This window comes from Agelaius phoeniceus, chromosome 1, assembly GCF_051311805.1.
Source record: "Agelaius phoeniceus isolate bAgePho1 chromosome 1, bAgePho1.hap1, whole genome shotgun sequence".
In the NCBI taxonomy this organism is placed as follows: Eukaryota; Metazoa; Chordata; class Aves; order Passeriformes; family Icteridae; genus Agelaius; species Agelaius phoeniceus.
This window is the reverse complement of record NC_135265.1, coordinates 21,164,483-21,182,347: the sequence shown is the minus strand read 5'-3', so window position 1 is coordinate 21,182,347 and position 17,865 is coordinate 21,164,483. Positions and strand designations below refer to the sequence as shown.

Below are 17,865 nucleotides of genomic sequence, written 5' to 3'. Positions count from 1 at the left end.
CATCATTTATATGCCAGATGGCTGGAAACTGTTGTTTACACTTGTAATGAAATTGAGATTTCTTTGAAAACTACAATGGGATAAAAACAAATAGCAAGATGTCAGTCTAGAGGGCATTACACTACCAAAAGAAGGGTCCTGAACAACTAATTCATGGCTCTCACAGCCAGTAAGTGCCCATAATTTTATCTATTTACTACAAACCCTTTAAGCTACACATTAGTACCCAATAAACTGCATCCAGAGAAGTGCTTATGCACTAAAATCTAGGGATATTTATATTCTCTTCATGCTTAATCCTCTGCAAATACTCAGAGACTGCAGTGACACTTTTGCATTAATTCACATGTTTTAAATAACACATGCTACGTTACAGCTCATGCAGCAAGTAGTGCAGAGTTCAACAGGCTGAGTTTTATTAATTTGTTTGTGTTTCTTAAGACCCGTCTCAATCTGTAAAGATACACCCTAAAGCACAAACACCCTAATACGCCTCTTGTCAACACACACCCACTTTATTGGTTCCATTCCCCTCCCCATTCCATCTCTCCAGTTGAGTTTCAAAAAGAGGAGTGGTTTAGAGAGAAACCCACTGGCACATGCAGAGAGCAGACAAAAAGAAGAACATCAACAAGAACAACACTTTTTAGAAGATGCACAGAAACAGGGGTGAGACAAAATTCACTGCTTGAATTTCAACAACCAAGAAGCAGGAATGTTTGCACAAAACACTGGTAGATAAACCACAAAAAAAAAAAAAAAAAAACCAAACCCACAAAAACTTTTGTCTTGCAAAAGTCAGTCTGGTATCTCCCACTACCCAGTTAAGTCTTGTATTTATGTTGTTCTTGACATGCCATTCACCAACACCTCACCTAGGAACTCCTTTACTGAGGGAAGCAAGATCCACAACCTGAAGATGGTGTGAGCAGTATGACCAAGAGAAAACCATTTTTTGGACAGAAAGAGGCTACTTTTTTTCCCATGCCTGATGCTTACTTTCAGTTGGCCTTGCTCATATATGTTTGATTATATATGTAATGCATTGGAGTTGTAATTTGCTTTGCTTCAGTCAAATTCACTATCCATTCACTGAAAGGCAAACTGTGGTGTTTCTGAGACAGTTAAAAATTTCAAAAGTCCTCACCTTAACATAAGGACTTCAGAGCCATGGTAGGAAATGGTTTCAGATTTCTGGCTGAACTGCTGACAAGACTGAGAACTACAGATCTTTCTGTACATTGCAGGTCTCTATTGAAGTTGGAAAGGCATGTTGAAAATGGCTGTTAAGTCACATCCTCAATCTCTTTACTTTTAATGAAGTACTAACCAAGAAGCACCACTCTAATAGTGTCATTGCACTCTGTATCAAACTAGCAGTGCCAGCTTTTCAGTGTTACTCAACTGCCTGCAGTGAAGTCCAAACCCAGGAAAATACTTACTTGTAAGCTTGTTGTGACTCAGAACCAGCTGTGTGATGTGAGACAGCGTAACTGCAAATGAAGAGAGAAAGAAGTTAGTTTATGGACATGGCAACTGAGAGCCTGTATCTATCTCAGCTGAAAAAAAAAAAAAAAAAAAAAAAGATATTCTTTCCACTCCAGTAACTTGATTCACATGCATTGTCACAAATAAACAAGAGAAGCTCAAGAGTAAAGGGTCAGTCCACCTACTCCTCTGCACTTTTATTTCACATTTCTGTTACTGCATCAGACACAACATGGGGAGTTTTACTCACTGATACAGCAACCTGTTTCAGCTAATCCTTGAAAAAGCTCATGACTTAAAAAAGGCAAACACAACATGTTAGCAGAATGAAAGGTGCCATCAGATCAGACAGTTCAGTGTTTAAAAAAAAAAAAACATCACCACAGTTCACTGCGCAATTGCAGGTGGTGAAGGAAAGAAAGGCAAAAAGGAGAAAAGAGTAAACAGTGCACCCACCCTGAATTTCTCCCAAAATCTGAGCACTCAAAGTACTGTCTGCACTGCCTTACTATGCAGAACAAGAGGACAGGGAAAGAAGCCCATGGAAAGTCTGTAAGAGCATTGTAGGAAATCATCACTAAAGGGCAGACAAGAGCAGCAGCGTCCACAAAGAGCTCTGTCTTTAAAACAAAGGGCACATAGGTACCTGAACCATAAGCAAGCATTTAACACTACTGAGTGCTTATCCATATAGATAAATAGAGTATTGCAATTTACACAGCAAAATGAGAGAAGATTCTGGAGATAGTCACAAGCTTGTGAACAAATGCCTAAATAAGCTTTATACATTTGTTTCTCTTGGTATAACTATTTTAATAATTGGGACAATCAGTAAAAGTCAATATTTCATGGGCCCTTGATACTCAAGCCTGACTAATAACAACCAGCAAAAGAGCAGCTCTACCACTGAGATGAAAAGTCCTCTAGTCTGATATCTTCACTTCCAAGGCAACTGAACCTAGACTATAGCCAGATAAAATCTGACATCATCAATCCCAGGAAAAAAAACCCTTTTTTTCCCTGCATTTCACTTCAGAAATAAGTAATTCTGGAGCTCTGAGGCTTTACCTAGACTCAACAGCATCAACAAAAAAAAAAAATTGCTTTTTTAAAAAAAAAAAGGGAAAAAATAATCGGTTTTGATACTGTACAACGGTGCTTCCATTTCACTTTGCTTTTAAAGCAGAGAAATTAAACAATGTCATCATGTCTGTGCAAAGGAAGCATGGATCCTTACCAAAGGGCAATGAAGCTTTGGGGCTGCAGATTTTGGTCTGAACATTGAACTCCTGATGAATTTAAATGCCATAATAAGTGCATATTTAAAGGTAAGCCTTTTGACTACCCCATCAAGCCATGTGCACCACTGGCCTTTAGCAACACACGATTACAAGCATTATTCTCAGCAACACAAGGTTAGAAGCATTATTCTCACTACTCCCTCTCCTTTTTTGTCTCATCACAGTGTTATTCAACCAATACTATTTTCAGAAAGGCTTCTTCACTCACATCTATACAGAGCAGAACAAAGTCCATGTTAAAAATTTCAAGGCCAAAATCCCTAGGCAAAAGACATTTGAATCTATATTTTACTGTCCAAATTTGACTGAAGCCTAGACACCTTGTCTGAAAGTCCACTATCTCAGTCAATCCTGATGCATGACAAAAAGTCCCATGGCATCTTTGACCAGCAACAGCAGGTTGACAATCCCCAAAGGAACAAGAAAGGCTACACTCCAATACTATTTTGAAAAGAGCAAAGGTTTAGGTGTCTGTGCTCTGGACTACTTCCAGCAGCATTTTAGACATATCAAGACAAAGAGATTCTTCAGTCTTGAAAGGTCCAAAGCTACTACCAGTTCAGAGGCAAGTATAGAAGCATTTTAAGAAAGGGAACAAAGATAAGAGCAGGACTTGCTCACTCCTTACACAGAGAGAAATTTGCTCACTTACACTAAACAGACCTGGGTCAAACAACCAGCCTCTGGAAGTAACATGTTTTCCTTATGTTATGTTCCTGCCACATGCCTACTCCTGTGAAAAGGGCTGTGTCGTGGGAACAGCTGACTGAGATTTACCTCATCCTATACATAAAGTCATTCTGTAGGACAACTAAACTATCAAGTCTGGCAAGGAAGACATCTGTCTTAACTAATTAACGTCCCCAGGTAAGATCTACCAGGCTAAAGGTGGGCTGGTGGGGCAGTTTTGATTTGGATGTACACAGTCCAGGTAAGCACAACATACAACAGGTCAGATGACTCAGCCTGTGTACCAGTCCCCTGAGAATGGAAGGGCACTGAGATTCCTACTGGAAATTGCTGTAACCTCTCTATGATGCCACTGTAGGAGCTTCTGGACACTGCCTTGGTAACACTATAGTCATCAGCATACAGGCAATACATTACTGTGGTTTCATGAATGCACCAGATATTCACACAGAATAATACTTATTTTCTATAACACCTACTGCCAGAGCAATTTACTTGCACAGTAATCACAAATTCTCATTATGGTCCCACTTCCACTACTACTTCAAAAAAGAGTGAGTCAAGGGAAGAATACTTAGGTTCTTCCATTTTGCACTATTATCAATTTTCTTCATATAGTGCTGCCCTGCACTGCAAGCTAGCTTCACATAAAATATGTGGATGACAATACTCAACCTAATTATTAAGGAAAATATAAAACAAATAAAAGTCCTGCCCATCAGCAAATTTAAAAAAAGCCAAAACGAAAAACACACAAAAAACCCCCCAACCAACCAACCTGACAAAACAACCAAAGCAAAGTAAAATAAATTAGGAAAAAAAACCCCACACCCACAAAACAGGAAGACCCCAGTGACTTTGCTGAGCCAAGATAAGACACTGCCTGTCCCACTGGAGGAAGTTAAAGCAGGATGAACATTACAGTACTGTTACAAGCAGCCTGCCTCTCCATCTTCTGTGCTTTCATTATTTTAGGAATGAACAATTTTATCAACACCAACTTTCTGATAAAGAATTCTAGTCACACAACTATGTACTTTATGCAAAATATGAATAGCTTACAGATGGAATGATAATGAGAACAAATTAACACATAAATAGGATTGCATCCAATATTCCTTCCCTGACAACAGAGCAGATGTCGCAAGTTATTTGGGCAAAATAATTCCTTTACTTGTACCTCCTCCTCCATATCAACTGCTTAAAAGACACATAAATGACACTGGTCCATACTCTAAGAACAATTCCATGGTTGTTGATGGCTGTTTAAAGTCCTTTCAATAAATGCCTTATCCTTTGCTAGGCTAGGGGAAAGGAACATTACTCCCTTCTTGCTGGAGTTGGCTGAACCTGCTTGCTCAGCCTACAGGATGCCTATTAATGCTCTCTACCATTACCTGTCCATAGTGGGTGCTTTATAAACAAATATAATCTATTTACTTCACAATATGAAGGCAAAAAACCCAAACCAACACAATAGGACACTTCCATGGGACAAGATATTTTTTACACTATTTATGTATGGAGGATGTACAACTATAGTAGAGATGTGCACACAAATGGTGTAACTTGTTTTATCATACGCTGGAATAATAAAAAAAGTCTTTAACACTTAAAACTGTGTCACATGGTATTTGCCTGACAAGGTAAAGCACAGAACACTTAGATCAAGGGGTATTTTTTGTCTCAAATGAAATCTCCTTTCTACAGAACATGTCTGAAAAAGGGCTCTCATATTACAGCTCTGATAGCATCAAAAATTCAGATGCTCTGAAGGTGTATAGCACAAATCTAGTTTGTATTTTAAGTCATTAGGAGAAAACATAGAAGTGCCTGGATTCGAGGAATATGCCAAAAATAGAACTCTACTTCTAATGACATCAATGGGCTCCTGAGTCAGAAGTGCTTCAGGGACTATTTAACCTTTTGTTGTGAATCTGAACACCAGATAAGCTGGTGTATATAAGCTGGTGTATATAAGCTGGTAACTATACTCCTTCTTTGCTAAACATGAAAGTGGGAAGAGATGTAAAGGTTGCCAAGTTTGTGGGTCTAAGCTAGCTTGCCAATCTCCTTCCAGATAGAAGTATTTCATCCTTAATTGGAAAGAGACACTGGTATTTGACAGAAACAAGTTTTGCTTGTTTATTGCAAGTTTTGCTTTGTATCTCCCATGCCTATTGCAGAGGGTGGAAGACAATGAAAAAGAAAGTATGAGTGACTGCCCTGTACTGCAGGAAGCCATTCACTACACTGAAAAGAGAAGTGAGAAGAGAATTGTATCTAAGATAAGGCATATATACCCCTTTGCTCTTCTTTGCCCCCACATAACACCAGTTTTCTCTATCACTTACTTTATTTTTTTTTTTTTTTTTTTTTTTTTTCCCAAACACACATGACAAGAACAGGGCAACACCTAAGGAAAAGGACTGGCACACTGAACAGATGCTCCATGCTGCTTCCAACTTCTTGTGCCTCTATTAACCCTATGTGAATTAAGTTAAGAAAGGTTAAATACAAGCTCATTAGCCACTCTGCAGCAAGTACTCAAATGTGCAGTGAGACAAGGCCTGGTCCTTTCCTTGAAGATTTAGGACTAGAGTAAGGGGTACTTGGCACCTCTGGTAGGGGCATTCACAACCAGTAAATAATTACACGAGACAAAATACTGATCAGGGGCTACCAAACACAGTAACTCAGGCAACCTTCCAACCTACAAAACCTAAACAGCCAAAAAGGTTCCCTCCACTCCTTATCTAAACTTACCTAAACTCTCAGCATCTACTAGAGGCCCTCCTTAAAGACAAAATGCTGTCCAAGAAGAGTAACTGGGCATGAATAGTGATGATTGCTTTTAACAGAGATCTTTACTTCATGGAAGGAAAAAAATAAAAATAGCTGAAAAGAAAAGCTTTAACACTGCCCTGGAAAGGTATACAACACATAGAGAAGTAAAGGTACCAGCTCAGTTTCCTTTAGCTTATAGAGAGCTTAGCCAGAGAACACCAAAATATCCAATCTACATTAGAGAAGACCATCCATGTGGGGTCAGGTGACAGGGTTTTGAAAACAAGTTTAACACTTCCTCAACCCTTGACTAAAAATTCGAAAGTATTTGGTGAAAGGTGTTCCTTCTCCAGAAGGCAAATACCTCCATGGTAAAAAAAAAAAACAAACAACCAAACCCAAAACAACTTATGTGTTCTGTCAGTGAACATAATAACTGAAAAAGCAATTAATTTAACAGAAATCAGTTATCATTTCCCCCTTCCCTAATTTCCATCTCACAATGAAGAAGGCCCCAGATCCCCATGCTAGATCAAGTCACACAACATGCAACAAGAGTATCTGCACAGAGACTCCTCTGATGCAGTCTAACCAGGGTACCACACATGTATACTTCATGCAGGGAGCTCCCTGCCAAAGACACTTCAGATGCTTAATTAGCAACCTGGTATCAGGGAGCATCTGGGGACACAGTGCCCCACCCGGCTCCCTGGCCCTGCCTGAACAACAAACCTCAAAGAGTCTCTGTGCAAGAAAAGCCGCTTTTTTTTACTATTATCAATGTGCTTCATCATTATCCTTTTTCCATGCTTGAAAGATCAAACCTAGTTAATTAATTATGTATCTAGAGTTGACAGCAGGCACCAAGTCTACTTAACAAAAGCAACAGTACTCTGTTGCTGCTTCATATACCTGACAGATCTAAGTATAGTTCTCAAAATTGATCTGTAATTAATGTGAGCTAAACACCACTTTGTCTCAAATAACTGCTCATCCTATAGAAATGCAGTGAAACTTTCTGTTTAATGTGAGTTCACATTTACAGTCCTTACAACACCATCTTCCCAAAGTCCCATGCACCACCCAGAAGCAGGAAAACAGTAGTAAGGAATGAAGACTTAAGTACAGAACCTAGTTCTGCAAAACTGTACTCAAGACTTCATCCTTTACTGACGTGATTGAAGATACCTTGATGTGCTCCCAACTCTGCAGATAATAGCAAGTTGGTAGTGAGCCATACCCTTCCCTGAGCTCATATCTATCTTGTGAGAAGAGTTATGTATATTTGCTCATGGCTGCTCTCAAGTTTAAAAAACACAGTAAAGAGCTAATCCAGGATACAGTAAAGAGTTTTAAGTACATTGGTTGGTTGAGATTTTGCTTTTTTCCCCTTCATTGGATCATGCATTCAGAAAAATTTCAGCCTGTGGCACACTACAGACAGTCACGACTTTAACTCCCTGAGTATTGGCAATGTCATAACATCATGTGCACTTTAAAAAGGCAAAGATACCTAACTTGCTCTTCATTTATGTGCTCTCCAGAACCATAACAGCATGTTGCTATGGATAGGCTATATTTACTGAGAATTTAACAATAGCAAATGCACCATACCAACAGCAGCACCTTGCCATGGTTCAGCAAGCATGTGCAATGGTGTAATATCCAAAGCATGATGTTGCTGTATCTGTGATACAATATTACTGCCCTCTCCTTCAGAGACCAGTCGCCCGTAGTTGCAGGCTGATGTCACCCTGTCCCTTTCAAAAGCCAGTGGAGATGCTGCTCGGCTGGTGTTTTTGTTTCAGTAGCAGAGAGGACGGAGAAGAGGGAAAGTTTCCCCATCAGCCAAGTTCCAGAATGCCAGCAGTGCGACAGGGAACGCTGAGCCCCCTGCACACACACACACACACACACACACACACACACACACACACACGCACACGGCTCCGGCAGCCTGGTGCGGGGCGTTTCGCTCAGCCCCGGATCGCTCCCCAAGCCCCCGTGCCCAAAGGCACCCCCGCACCGGAGAGTCTCGGACTCGGCGCCCGGGCCGGGCCGGGGTGTCCCGGACCCCCCACGCCCAGGGCCGGCCCCGCTCGCCCGGGACAAATAAGGAAGTTTCCGCGCTGCGCCCGCCCGCCGCCTGCGGTACCTACACAGGCCGGGCACGTCCAGCATGCTGGAGATGCCGCGGTCGCACATGTCCACCTCGGGCTGGTTCTTCTCCCTGCTCTCCTCCACGATCTTCTTCAGGGACTTGGACATGGTCTAGGCGGGGGAGAAACGGACACCGTGAGCCGGGCGGCGGGGGAAACTCGCCGAGGGAACACGCATCTCCCCCAGCCGGGACAGCGCCGGGAGGGTCCCGGCCCCCAGCGCCCGAGCGCAGAGAACCCCCCTGCCCAGTGCCGCCGGGGGCACCAGTCCCGTCCCGCCTCGCCCCGCCCGCCGGGCCCGCCCGTGCCAGCGGAGCACTGCCCGGGATGCCGGCCGCACTCCAGCCCCGGCCGGACGAACGGACAGACAGACAGCCCTGCCCTGACCCGGCCCGGCCCTGCCCTGCCCGAGGGCACTCACCGCGCGGGGCTGCAGCGGGACACGGCGGGAAGCGGCGGGACACGATGGGAAGGGGCGGGACACGATGGGAAGCGGCGGGACCCGGCGGGCGGATCCCGAGCGCGCCACCCCCCCTCGCCCCCGCGCGCAGGCGCAGCGCAGCCCCGCCCGCGCTGACCGGCGGGGGCGCCAGCGGCCCTGAGGGGTCGGGCCGGGCCGGGCCGGGAAAGGCTGCTGGGGACAAAACACGTTATCGCCAAAATCAACCGCACCAAAAAACACCCGGTGCATTTAACCAGCGGTTTCCATTTCTTCAGGTGCCTTCATAGGTTTTCCAGTCAGCTCTTAACAGCCAAACAAGGCTGGGTCCATGTTCTGAGCACTTTTTAACTGGTCTCGACACGCCATGGCGTTGGAGTTACACCTTACTGCCCAGAATGTAGTTATGCATGTAACCTCTTTCATAGGAGTTAAGGTGCTCCTGCTTACTGTCATTCAACAGATATGGAAGCTCAGAGCAATTAGTGACTAAATCTATTAAGTTATCTAAGGCCAGGCTACCCACTGAGAAGCACAGCTTTGAATTTTGCATATGTACTCCATGGTGTTACTTAGTAGCCTAAAAATGGTATCCACAGAACTCAAGATGATGAGCGTTTGCCTAAAACATCAAATAAAAAACTTCCTGGAGGCGCAACTCCCAACTTTTCCTTTTTTAGGAATGAAAGGATTTAATACTGGACTGCAGAATTGTAGCATGTTTATTCCTAATTGGAGCTTCCTACTTTGAGTGCTTCCTGAAGCTACTGTCTGTTTTCAAGACTTCCTTACAAGGTACTGCTGGAAGAGTATCTTCCTTTTAGCTGGATTTCTCAGTAGAACCCACTGTCACTCAGATGTCCAGGGAGATGATGTACAATTCTTATTTTGTCTGCAGAACCATGAATCTGGATCCTTTCCTGTCTAAGAAAATGCCCTTACTGCCACCAATCAGTTGTCCCAAAGACCTAAGTGCTACCATGTCTGCTGTTATTTCATGGCAAATGTTTGCAGGTGTCATTTAGTAACAAAGGCTCAGGCAGATTGTCAGTCTGTAAGTGTGGTCCTGCTCCCTTATTCCAGCTAACAGCACATGTGACTCTAACAAGACATTTACAAAACAGTCTTCATGGCTAATGCAAAGCTCACCTCGCTTCTCTCTGCCTCGTTTATGCAGTGATCAAAACATTGCATGTAGCCTAGATACCCACATAATACTCCTACCATAGAAGTATTTAATTACTTCCCACTTAATAAACATATTGTCATTACTCCCTTTCATCAGGATTGTGGGGGTTTTTTGCCATTTATCTAATTTCATTATCCTGTTGTGTGTAAAGGGTTCATCTATCATTCACAGCTTCTATGTGACCTTCTTTCAGTCCTGCTTGAGCAAACCTTTTGTCTGAGCATAAATCCATGCCCCAGTCAGGAGTATTGGCATTGGATTTAGCAAAGGGGAGTTGCTGTCAAGCCTTCCTTTTAAAGTTTCTCAGTGCCTCATCGAGCACATAATTGTCTCAGAAGGAGTGGGAAGGAAGATACAGAAGCTACTCTATCCAAAGGTCTTTGATCATGAAAACTGATTTTTTCAGATTGTCCCTTCAGCAGTCATGAAGAGCCACTTCCTGCGGTGGGTCTGTGTCACTGCAGTCACCCATTCTCCCCTCTCTTATGCCCCCCTCCTCTTCCCAGTATGTGCAGTCATTCCAAAACCCCTTTGGCCCCAGAAATACTTAGTTCCCTCTATACCCCCAGCTAGAGGCTGGCCAGCCTGTTCGTGGGGTCTGGCCAGTCGAGCCCTCCCCAAACATACAGTGCTTGAGCTCACAGTAGAGACTTTTCCAATTTAGGTCTTGCTGTACCTTCCAGCTACTGATTTTTTTGCTAATGAAACAACTATGAAATATCTTTGCTATCTGTCAGATCTGTTCTAAATCCATCACTTGGCTTAAATGTTTGTAGAGCAGATGCCTGAATTCATTGCAGAGGCTGGCAAATGCCTTCTGTCCTTAGGCCTGCAGGCTAAAGCAGGTGACTGTGAGTAGATGTATGGCCATGTCTGTGTGGCAGAGCTGCAGTTTCCCCTGTGGTGGTCAGAGGAGGCAGAAGTTGCCCTTGCAGTGGTGCTCCCTGGCTGCTCTGCCCAGGCAGTGATGGCTGGACCTGCCTCCTGCTGGCTCCTCTCACTGCGCTGGGGCTCAGCAAGGGAATGAGTAGCTCTGATGCCTCCCTTTTTTCTGTCCTAGGTACTTCTACTAACCAAGGAAATGATGTTTTACATTATTATTCTATTTTTATCTCTGTTTTCTCCCTCCAAGAAAAGCTATGATAATGAGCAACGTTAATGCAGGGATAGCATGTCATCAAAAGGATGCACCAGCAACACTCCCCTGCAGAACCAGTTGTGTAGTGCTGGGCACTGCCACTACAAATTCATCCATCAATGTTATCTCACTAAGTGTGATAACCAGCATGCAATATTTATTTTTCCAAATGTTGTAAAAAAAAAGCCTCCTAGAACTTGGCCTCCATTTTTATTATCATTTAATAAATATTTTAAAAAATTCTTTCTCAGTAATCCAATTGTTTTCTATTGGGAACAATATAGTCAATCCCATGAATTTTTATTGCATTTTGTTTTAATTAGGACCGCAGAATAATTCTGCAGTTTCAGTTCAGCAGTTGACAAAAAATAATTGCACCAAATATGTTAATTCTGGTGCCTAGGACACATATCCTGTGTTATTATGGGAAATTGAGACACCTCCTCCTTTGCTTAATGAACCAATTGAAAACTGTTTTTTAGTCAAAAGTGTTTTGTAAATTTAACTAAAATTAGCTACTCTTTTAAATTGACCAGCACCATTACTTCTATCATTTTAGCTCTATATTTTCTGTCTCCTTTACTTATGTGACTATAATTGTAAGAACATCTCACAGTGGTATTATTTCTCATTTATAAAGAACAGTCCTGCCACGTGGGAAGGGCAATTAAAAACATTGTTATGGACATTTTAGTGCTTATTCTTCAAATCCTGGTCTTTGGAGGGCTTACCATTCATCTATAACTGCCTCATAAAATTACTTTTGTATAAGAATAAACATCTGTAGCAACATGCAGAAGAAGCTTTACATGTAAAATAAAAACATGCAGGCTCTAGAAGGTGAAAACCTGCACTTTCATTATCTGCTTTGTCATTGACAGAGGGAGGTTGCAGTCATGCAGTTATTACAATACAGACATGCAGCATTCACAACAGTGACATTATAAAATAGCAATGTGCACAGACATAAAAGCAAAGGTTTTCATGGCAGTGTTGTGAGATGAAGCTATATTTCTTATTAAGTACAGATTTTGTCTTTTGAATTGTACATGGCAAAAAGCACACAGAAGTTTCATAGGATAATTATTTCCAGATTAACTGTTTGGTTCTGCTTTTTTGTGTTTGCTGTGCATTCATTTTAAAGCAAGTGTTTCAAATTGCTCCTTACCTTCCAAGACAGAGACATGGCTTAGCATCAGCTCTCTCCTTTAAGGACCTCCACTTTAATACTTCTGCAGTTGGTATTTTTGTTGTGGTTCCTCATATAAAATGTTAGAGGACAGCAGTGGGTTACTTTGTTCCTTTGTTTTTTTAAAGAATGGGTTTGATAATTTAATTTTAGACTTTGGCTATTTTTGGCGAGAGTCAGTTGGGCTGGATCAATTCAACCTTGTACCAGCAGCTTCATTCAACAGTCTTCATGAGCACAAATTTTCTGCTGGGCTTTTTTTTTTCCCTCTAAATAGCCTTATGCATTTTGCTCATTTCTAAATAAAATTATGCATAGGTATTGAATATTTTGAACATTTAAAGATGCACCAAGCATTAGTTAGTTATTGTTAGATATAAAAAAACCTTAAAAAATTCTCTTCCTCTCATTCATGGTGCTCTTTATTCTTTTTATTTTCTGCAGAATTTCAATGATTTTATAAAATTTGATGATGTGACAGATCTTGCCAACAGCAAGTATTTATCATATAAAAAATGTCCAAAAGCATTTAATTGCTTTAAAATGAAACATGTTTTTTCTCTTTGTGAAAGCAGCCTTTCTGAAGTATAGATTTCAGCAAACTCACCAGTTTAGCTGGAGTTCCCCTCAAGATCTTAAGGGCAAAGGTTTTGTTACCAGAGTGGCCCAGGCACATGTCAGGTCAGCAGAGCACATCTCTGTACCTGTCCCTAGGTCAGCAGGAGACCTCAGTGCCATGAGCTCAGTGCCTGCTGTGTCCTCGGGCACCTTGGTGTCCTTAAACTGTGTGACGTGGTGCTGACTCCAGCCTCCAGAAACCAGGAATGACCTTCATTCATTAAAACCACATACAGGTTTCTGTTTGTCAGTTCATGCTCTGTGACACCTGCAAAAAGGCCAATGTTTAACCTGAGAACTCATTTCTGACAGCGCTGATCCACTTTTAGAGGAGCAATGAACATACCACAGAACACTGCCTGCAGTGCCATGGAGCTGTTTGGAGGGACGTGTCCTTCCCTTCCATGTGTGGCTTCCAGCTGAGCTGTGCTCTGGGCTGGTGAAGTGCAGAAAATGACAACATTCTTGCAAGTTGATTCTTGCCTAAAATCCAATGTTTCCATGTCCAGCCACCTCACAGCAAGTGACAGCATCCAGATCTTGAGGAGATTCTCTGCCAAGTGCAGAAGTGCTGCACCAACTGCACCAAATCCATGGTGATTCATAGGAAGGTCAGAGCCAGAATGGACATTCATGAAACCTGTGATGCAGCATTCCACAGGGAAGAAATGCAGTTCTCCTTACCTCTGCAGGCAAACCACTCAATCCATGCTTGATTGTCCTTGGAGTCTCTTACACATTGCTGTCTATAGAATTTATTTTGCGGCTTTATCTTCAGACATTTCAGATGTTTCTTTACTGCTTGCTATCCCATGTAGGGAGTTTTAATAAACACTATGGACAAAGATTGCATCATCCTTTGACTGCAAGTACAGCGTCAGTTTCAGTGGACTCTCAGCAAAAGTTTTCTGGACTATTAATCTGAAAATATTTAATTTGATTATATGGTCTTTTATGTCTTTCCTTATTAGAGGAACTTTCGGTTTTGCTGGCAGCTCAGTAGGACACAGCTGCCTCACAATTTCATCCAAATACAGATATTTCTGGTTTTTCCATGTTAGAGTTAGGCATGTTAGCAGGAGTATCACCGGTACATAGCCTCAGTTTTTCTTAGTCCTTGGACAGTTATAAAATGCTGGCTTACATCTCATTCTGTTGGCCAGTGGGACTTCACAGGTTTCTCTTTTTCTAAGTTGTCACCCAAGGATTTTGGGTCGTATTTTATAGCTTGTCCCTTTTGTCTGCTTTGTTTTTTCTACATTTTATCTAAACCAGAATATCTGTTCAGCTGTTATAAAGTTTTGTATGTTTGTGGAATTATGGCTTTTTTGGCATTCACTGGGCAATCTTCAAAGATTTCCTAGATTTTGTTAAAACTGCCACTTACACTTTAATATCTTTTCATAATTAATTGCTTCAATAATCACATTAAGGAATTGCTTTCACTGTAAGTCACTCTTTGTAATAGTTGTGAAATGAGAGTTCTGATAAGGCCCCTGTTCCTTTTTTGCAGTGCACATTTCTCTTGCCTGTCCATCACAGATGACATTCAAGAAATTAATTGGTCATTTGTTCTGGATTGTGACAAAAAATGCTTCATGGTGGGAATCAGTGTCCTCTGTCCACCCTGTCAACAAATCTTTTATGTATGATGTGTGTTAGCCTGGGGAAGGGAAAAACTAATTGAGTCAAAGGTCAATTGATATTTTTATGTCTGCCCTATTATGAAGTTATAGCTGTTTCATAAATGTCTAGAAAGTTGCCTAAAGGTTGACTGGAAGGGTGACATGGTTACTGAAAGCCTCAGAAGTTTTTTATATTCAGTTGTAAAATAGACTTTGAAACTTGAAAATATAACTCAATAAGTATAACCACAGATATATGTATATATTGGACATGGGGCTCTGATACTGAAATTACTTCTTAGTCTGGTTAAGATTTAGAACCACATCATGTCCTTGCTGTGTTAAACTTCAGTGAATGCTCAAGTACTGATTTCCGCTGGGTTATTATACCCAATGCACACTATTACTGCAAGTTCTTCAGCACAGTTATCTATAGGACAGAGACCATTTTTTAGCAATTTCTGATTTTAGGTAATTTGAATAAAACTTAAGCTGATGTTTTCAGAAATCCTTGGGGCAAAACCACATAACTCTAGGGAACAAACTAAAGACAGCTTCATGTGTTACGTCCTCTCATCAACTTCATGTGTAATTAAATTTTTATAGCATTAATAGTACCATTTTGAAATTATGTAGAAGAATATAAAAACATGTGGCAAAACCTCCTTTTCCCACTTGGGTAGGTAATAGTTTATTTTCAGCACAATGGCAGATCAATGGTTTTTTTGACAGTATTCCAAGTTCATAACAGCTACATTTACAGTAACTTTTAAAAGGCCTTACTTCAGTTGCAATTGTCATCACTGGACTTCAAACCTCCTTTATCATCTAAAGTCTTTTCAGTATAGCAAGGAATGGTAATACATTTCTCATAAGCAATGTTTTAGCTTGTCCAGCTTAAGTGGAATCCTGATGGTAGAGTCACATATTCAGCATGAAATTTTACGTAGACTTGATGAGATGTAGCAGTAAATGGAGCGATGTTTGTATCCTAAAATGAAAGACAAGAAAAATTAAAAGCCTTATAGAACATCAAGATCCTTGATGAGACAGTCAGAGAGTTAGAACTGAGGCAAAAATTGGATCACAGATTGACAGTGATCTCAGTAACTGTTCTAGTTACCGTTGCTGCGTTTCTCCCTCAGGATATTGCAAATATTTAAAACACAAATACAACGAAGTATGGAGCAAGCTTGTTTGATGCCTCCCACTAGATGTCACTGTACGGTCTGAGTTGGAAGGCTTCTAAGGCAGCACACAGGTTCTCGCTGGTTTTACCTCTCCTTGGCAGGTAAGAAGGGTTTAACTTCTATTTTTAGAGTCATGGTCTAATGTTTTGGTTGAAACTACACTTGAATATGGGGATACCAGAGATTAGTTCAGGTTTGAGGATTAGGAGCATTATGGGGATTATATGTAGGGCTATGAGGAGATGTTCTCATGTGGAGGAGTTTTGGACTGATGTATTGTGAGATGGGAGAGTGCCTCATTGTGCCATTATGAGCATGTATAGGGTGTATGAGGCTGTAAGTAGCATTGCGGCTCCTGTTAGGAAAATTGTGAAGGCAGATCAGTTGAAAAGTGCGATTACAACAGTTAGTTCTGCTATGAGGTTTGTTGTTGGAGGGAGGGCTATGTTTGTTAGGTTAGCTAGGAGTCATCAGGTGGTTATGAGTGGTAGAAGGGGCTGAAGGCCTCGTGTAAGTAGGAGGATTCAGCTGTGGGTTCGTTCATCGTTGGTGTTGGCTTTTGCCTTCACTTCCACTCATCTGTGTGGAATTCATGTCAGAATGAGGGAAATGGTCCTGTACATGAAACAGTAAAAGCTCCTTGTAACCACTCCTGTGCTCATGGGAGCAAGGCAGTATGGAGGGAAGGCAGTACGGAGGGAAGGCAGTACGGAGGGAAGGCAGCATGGAGGGAAGGCAGTACAGAGGGAAGGCAGCATGGAGGGAAGGCAGCATGGAGGGAAGCAGTACGGAGGGAAGGCAGCATGGAGGGAAGGCAGTACGGAGGGAAGCAGTACGGAGGGAAGGCAGTAAGGAGGGAAGGCAGTATGGAGGGAAGCAGTACGGAGGGAAGGCAGCATGGAGGGAAGGCAGCATGGAGGGAAGGCAGTACAGAGGGAAGGCAGCACGAAGGGAAGGCAGCTTGGAGGGAAGGCAGCATGGAGGGAAGGCAGTATGGAGGGAAGGCAGCACGGAGGGAAGGCAGTATGGAGGGAAGGCAGCATGGAGGGAAGGCAGTATGGAGGGAAGGCAGCATGGAGGGAAGGCAGTACGGAGGGAAGGCAGCATGGAGGGAAGGCAGTACAGAGTGAAGGCAGCACGGAGGGAAGGCAGCGTGGAGGGAAGGCAGCATGGAGGGAAGGCAGCATGGAGGGAAGGCAGTACAGAGTGAAGGCAGCATGGAGGGAAGGCAGCATGGAGGGAAGGCAGCATGGAGGGAAGGCTGTACGGAGGGAAGGCAGCTTGGAGGGAAGGCAGCATGGAGGGAAGGCAGTATGGAGGGAAAGCAGTACGCACCGCTCCGCAGTAGGGCCCGACAGGGGCATGGCTGGCATCCGGCCCATCGTAGAGGATCAGATAGTTGCTGCTGCAGTCCCCGGGGTCATCGATGCTGATGAAATCAAAGTTCACTGTGACAATTCGTCCCTGGGGCGTGGTGATGGCCCACTCACAGTCAGTGTTGTTGGGGTAAGTCCCAGGGTACCTGGGGCTGGCAAAGGAGCCACTGGTGCCGTACAATGTCCCGCCGCAACCTGGAAGGAGATCCTGTTAATTGGCCTGGAAGGCTTCGTTTCATAAGGCAATACATGATGTGCTACATTAGCACAGTATCAGTAACAGTGCTGAAACCAGAGAGACTGTGAACTGGGACAACTAACATGGCTAGGAACACTACTAAGAGATAAAACTGAGGCTCTAGCTTCAGCAGCCTAAGAATATGCAACGGGCATTAGACCGTCACTGAATATTAAAACCAACACTGCCCCCCCCCCAAATTCTTTGAAACAGGAACTGAAGTTTTAAGTCTGTGCCTTAGTCAGTTCAGTTCCCAGCTACTCAACTGGAGGTGAATTTGCTGTGACTGTTCTTTGGCATGAAAAGTAGTCAGTCCTCATGGGATAGAAAAATACAGAGAACAACTCAGAGGAATTACGCATATTAAGTCAAAGTCCATCTATGCCAAAATTCAATCTTCAACAGTGGGCAGAAGTAGATGACCTACGAAAAATGCAA

The 17,865-nt window shown here is 42.6% G+C and overlaps 2 protein-coding genes across 2 annotated transcripts in view; both read right to left on the bottom strand.

The window, feature by feature from the left end:
• The window catches only part of RSU1 (Ras suppressor protein 1), a 102,071-nt gene extending 93,108 nt beyond the window's left edge, over positions 1 to 8,963 (bottom strand). Inside the window, exons 1-3 of the mRNA XM_054633398.2 lie at positions 8,847 to 8,963; positions 8,426 to 8,537; positions 1,443 to 1,493 (exon numbers count right to left, since the gene is read on the bottom strand). Of these exons, the coding sequence (XP_054489373.1) occupies positions 1,443 to 1,493; positions 8,426 to 8,534 (160 nt within the window). The 5' untranslated portion in view covers positions 8,535 to 8,537; positions 8,847 to 8,963. The remainder of the gene's footprint in view (positions 1 to 1,442; positions 1,494 to 8,425; positions 8,538 to 8,846) is intronic.
• A 6,296-nt stretch (positions 8,964 to 15,259) lies between these two features.
• Positions 15,260 to 17,865, bottom strand: part of CUBN (cubilin) — a 144,962-nt gene continuing 142,356 nt past the window's right edge. Inside the window, exons 66-67 of the mRNA XM_077191935.1 lie at positions 17,149 to 17,384; positions 15,260 to 15,614 (exon numbers count right to left, since the gene is read on the bottom strand). Coding sequence (XP_077048050.1) covers positions 15,507 to 15,614; positions 17,149 to 17,384 — 344 coding nt within the window. The 3' untranslated portion in view covers positions 15,260 to 15,506. The remainder of the gene's footprint in view (positions 15,615 to 17,148; positions 17,385 to 17,865) is intronic.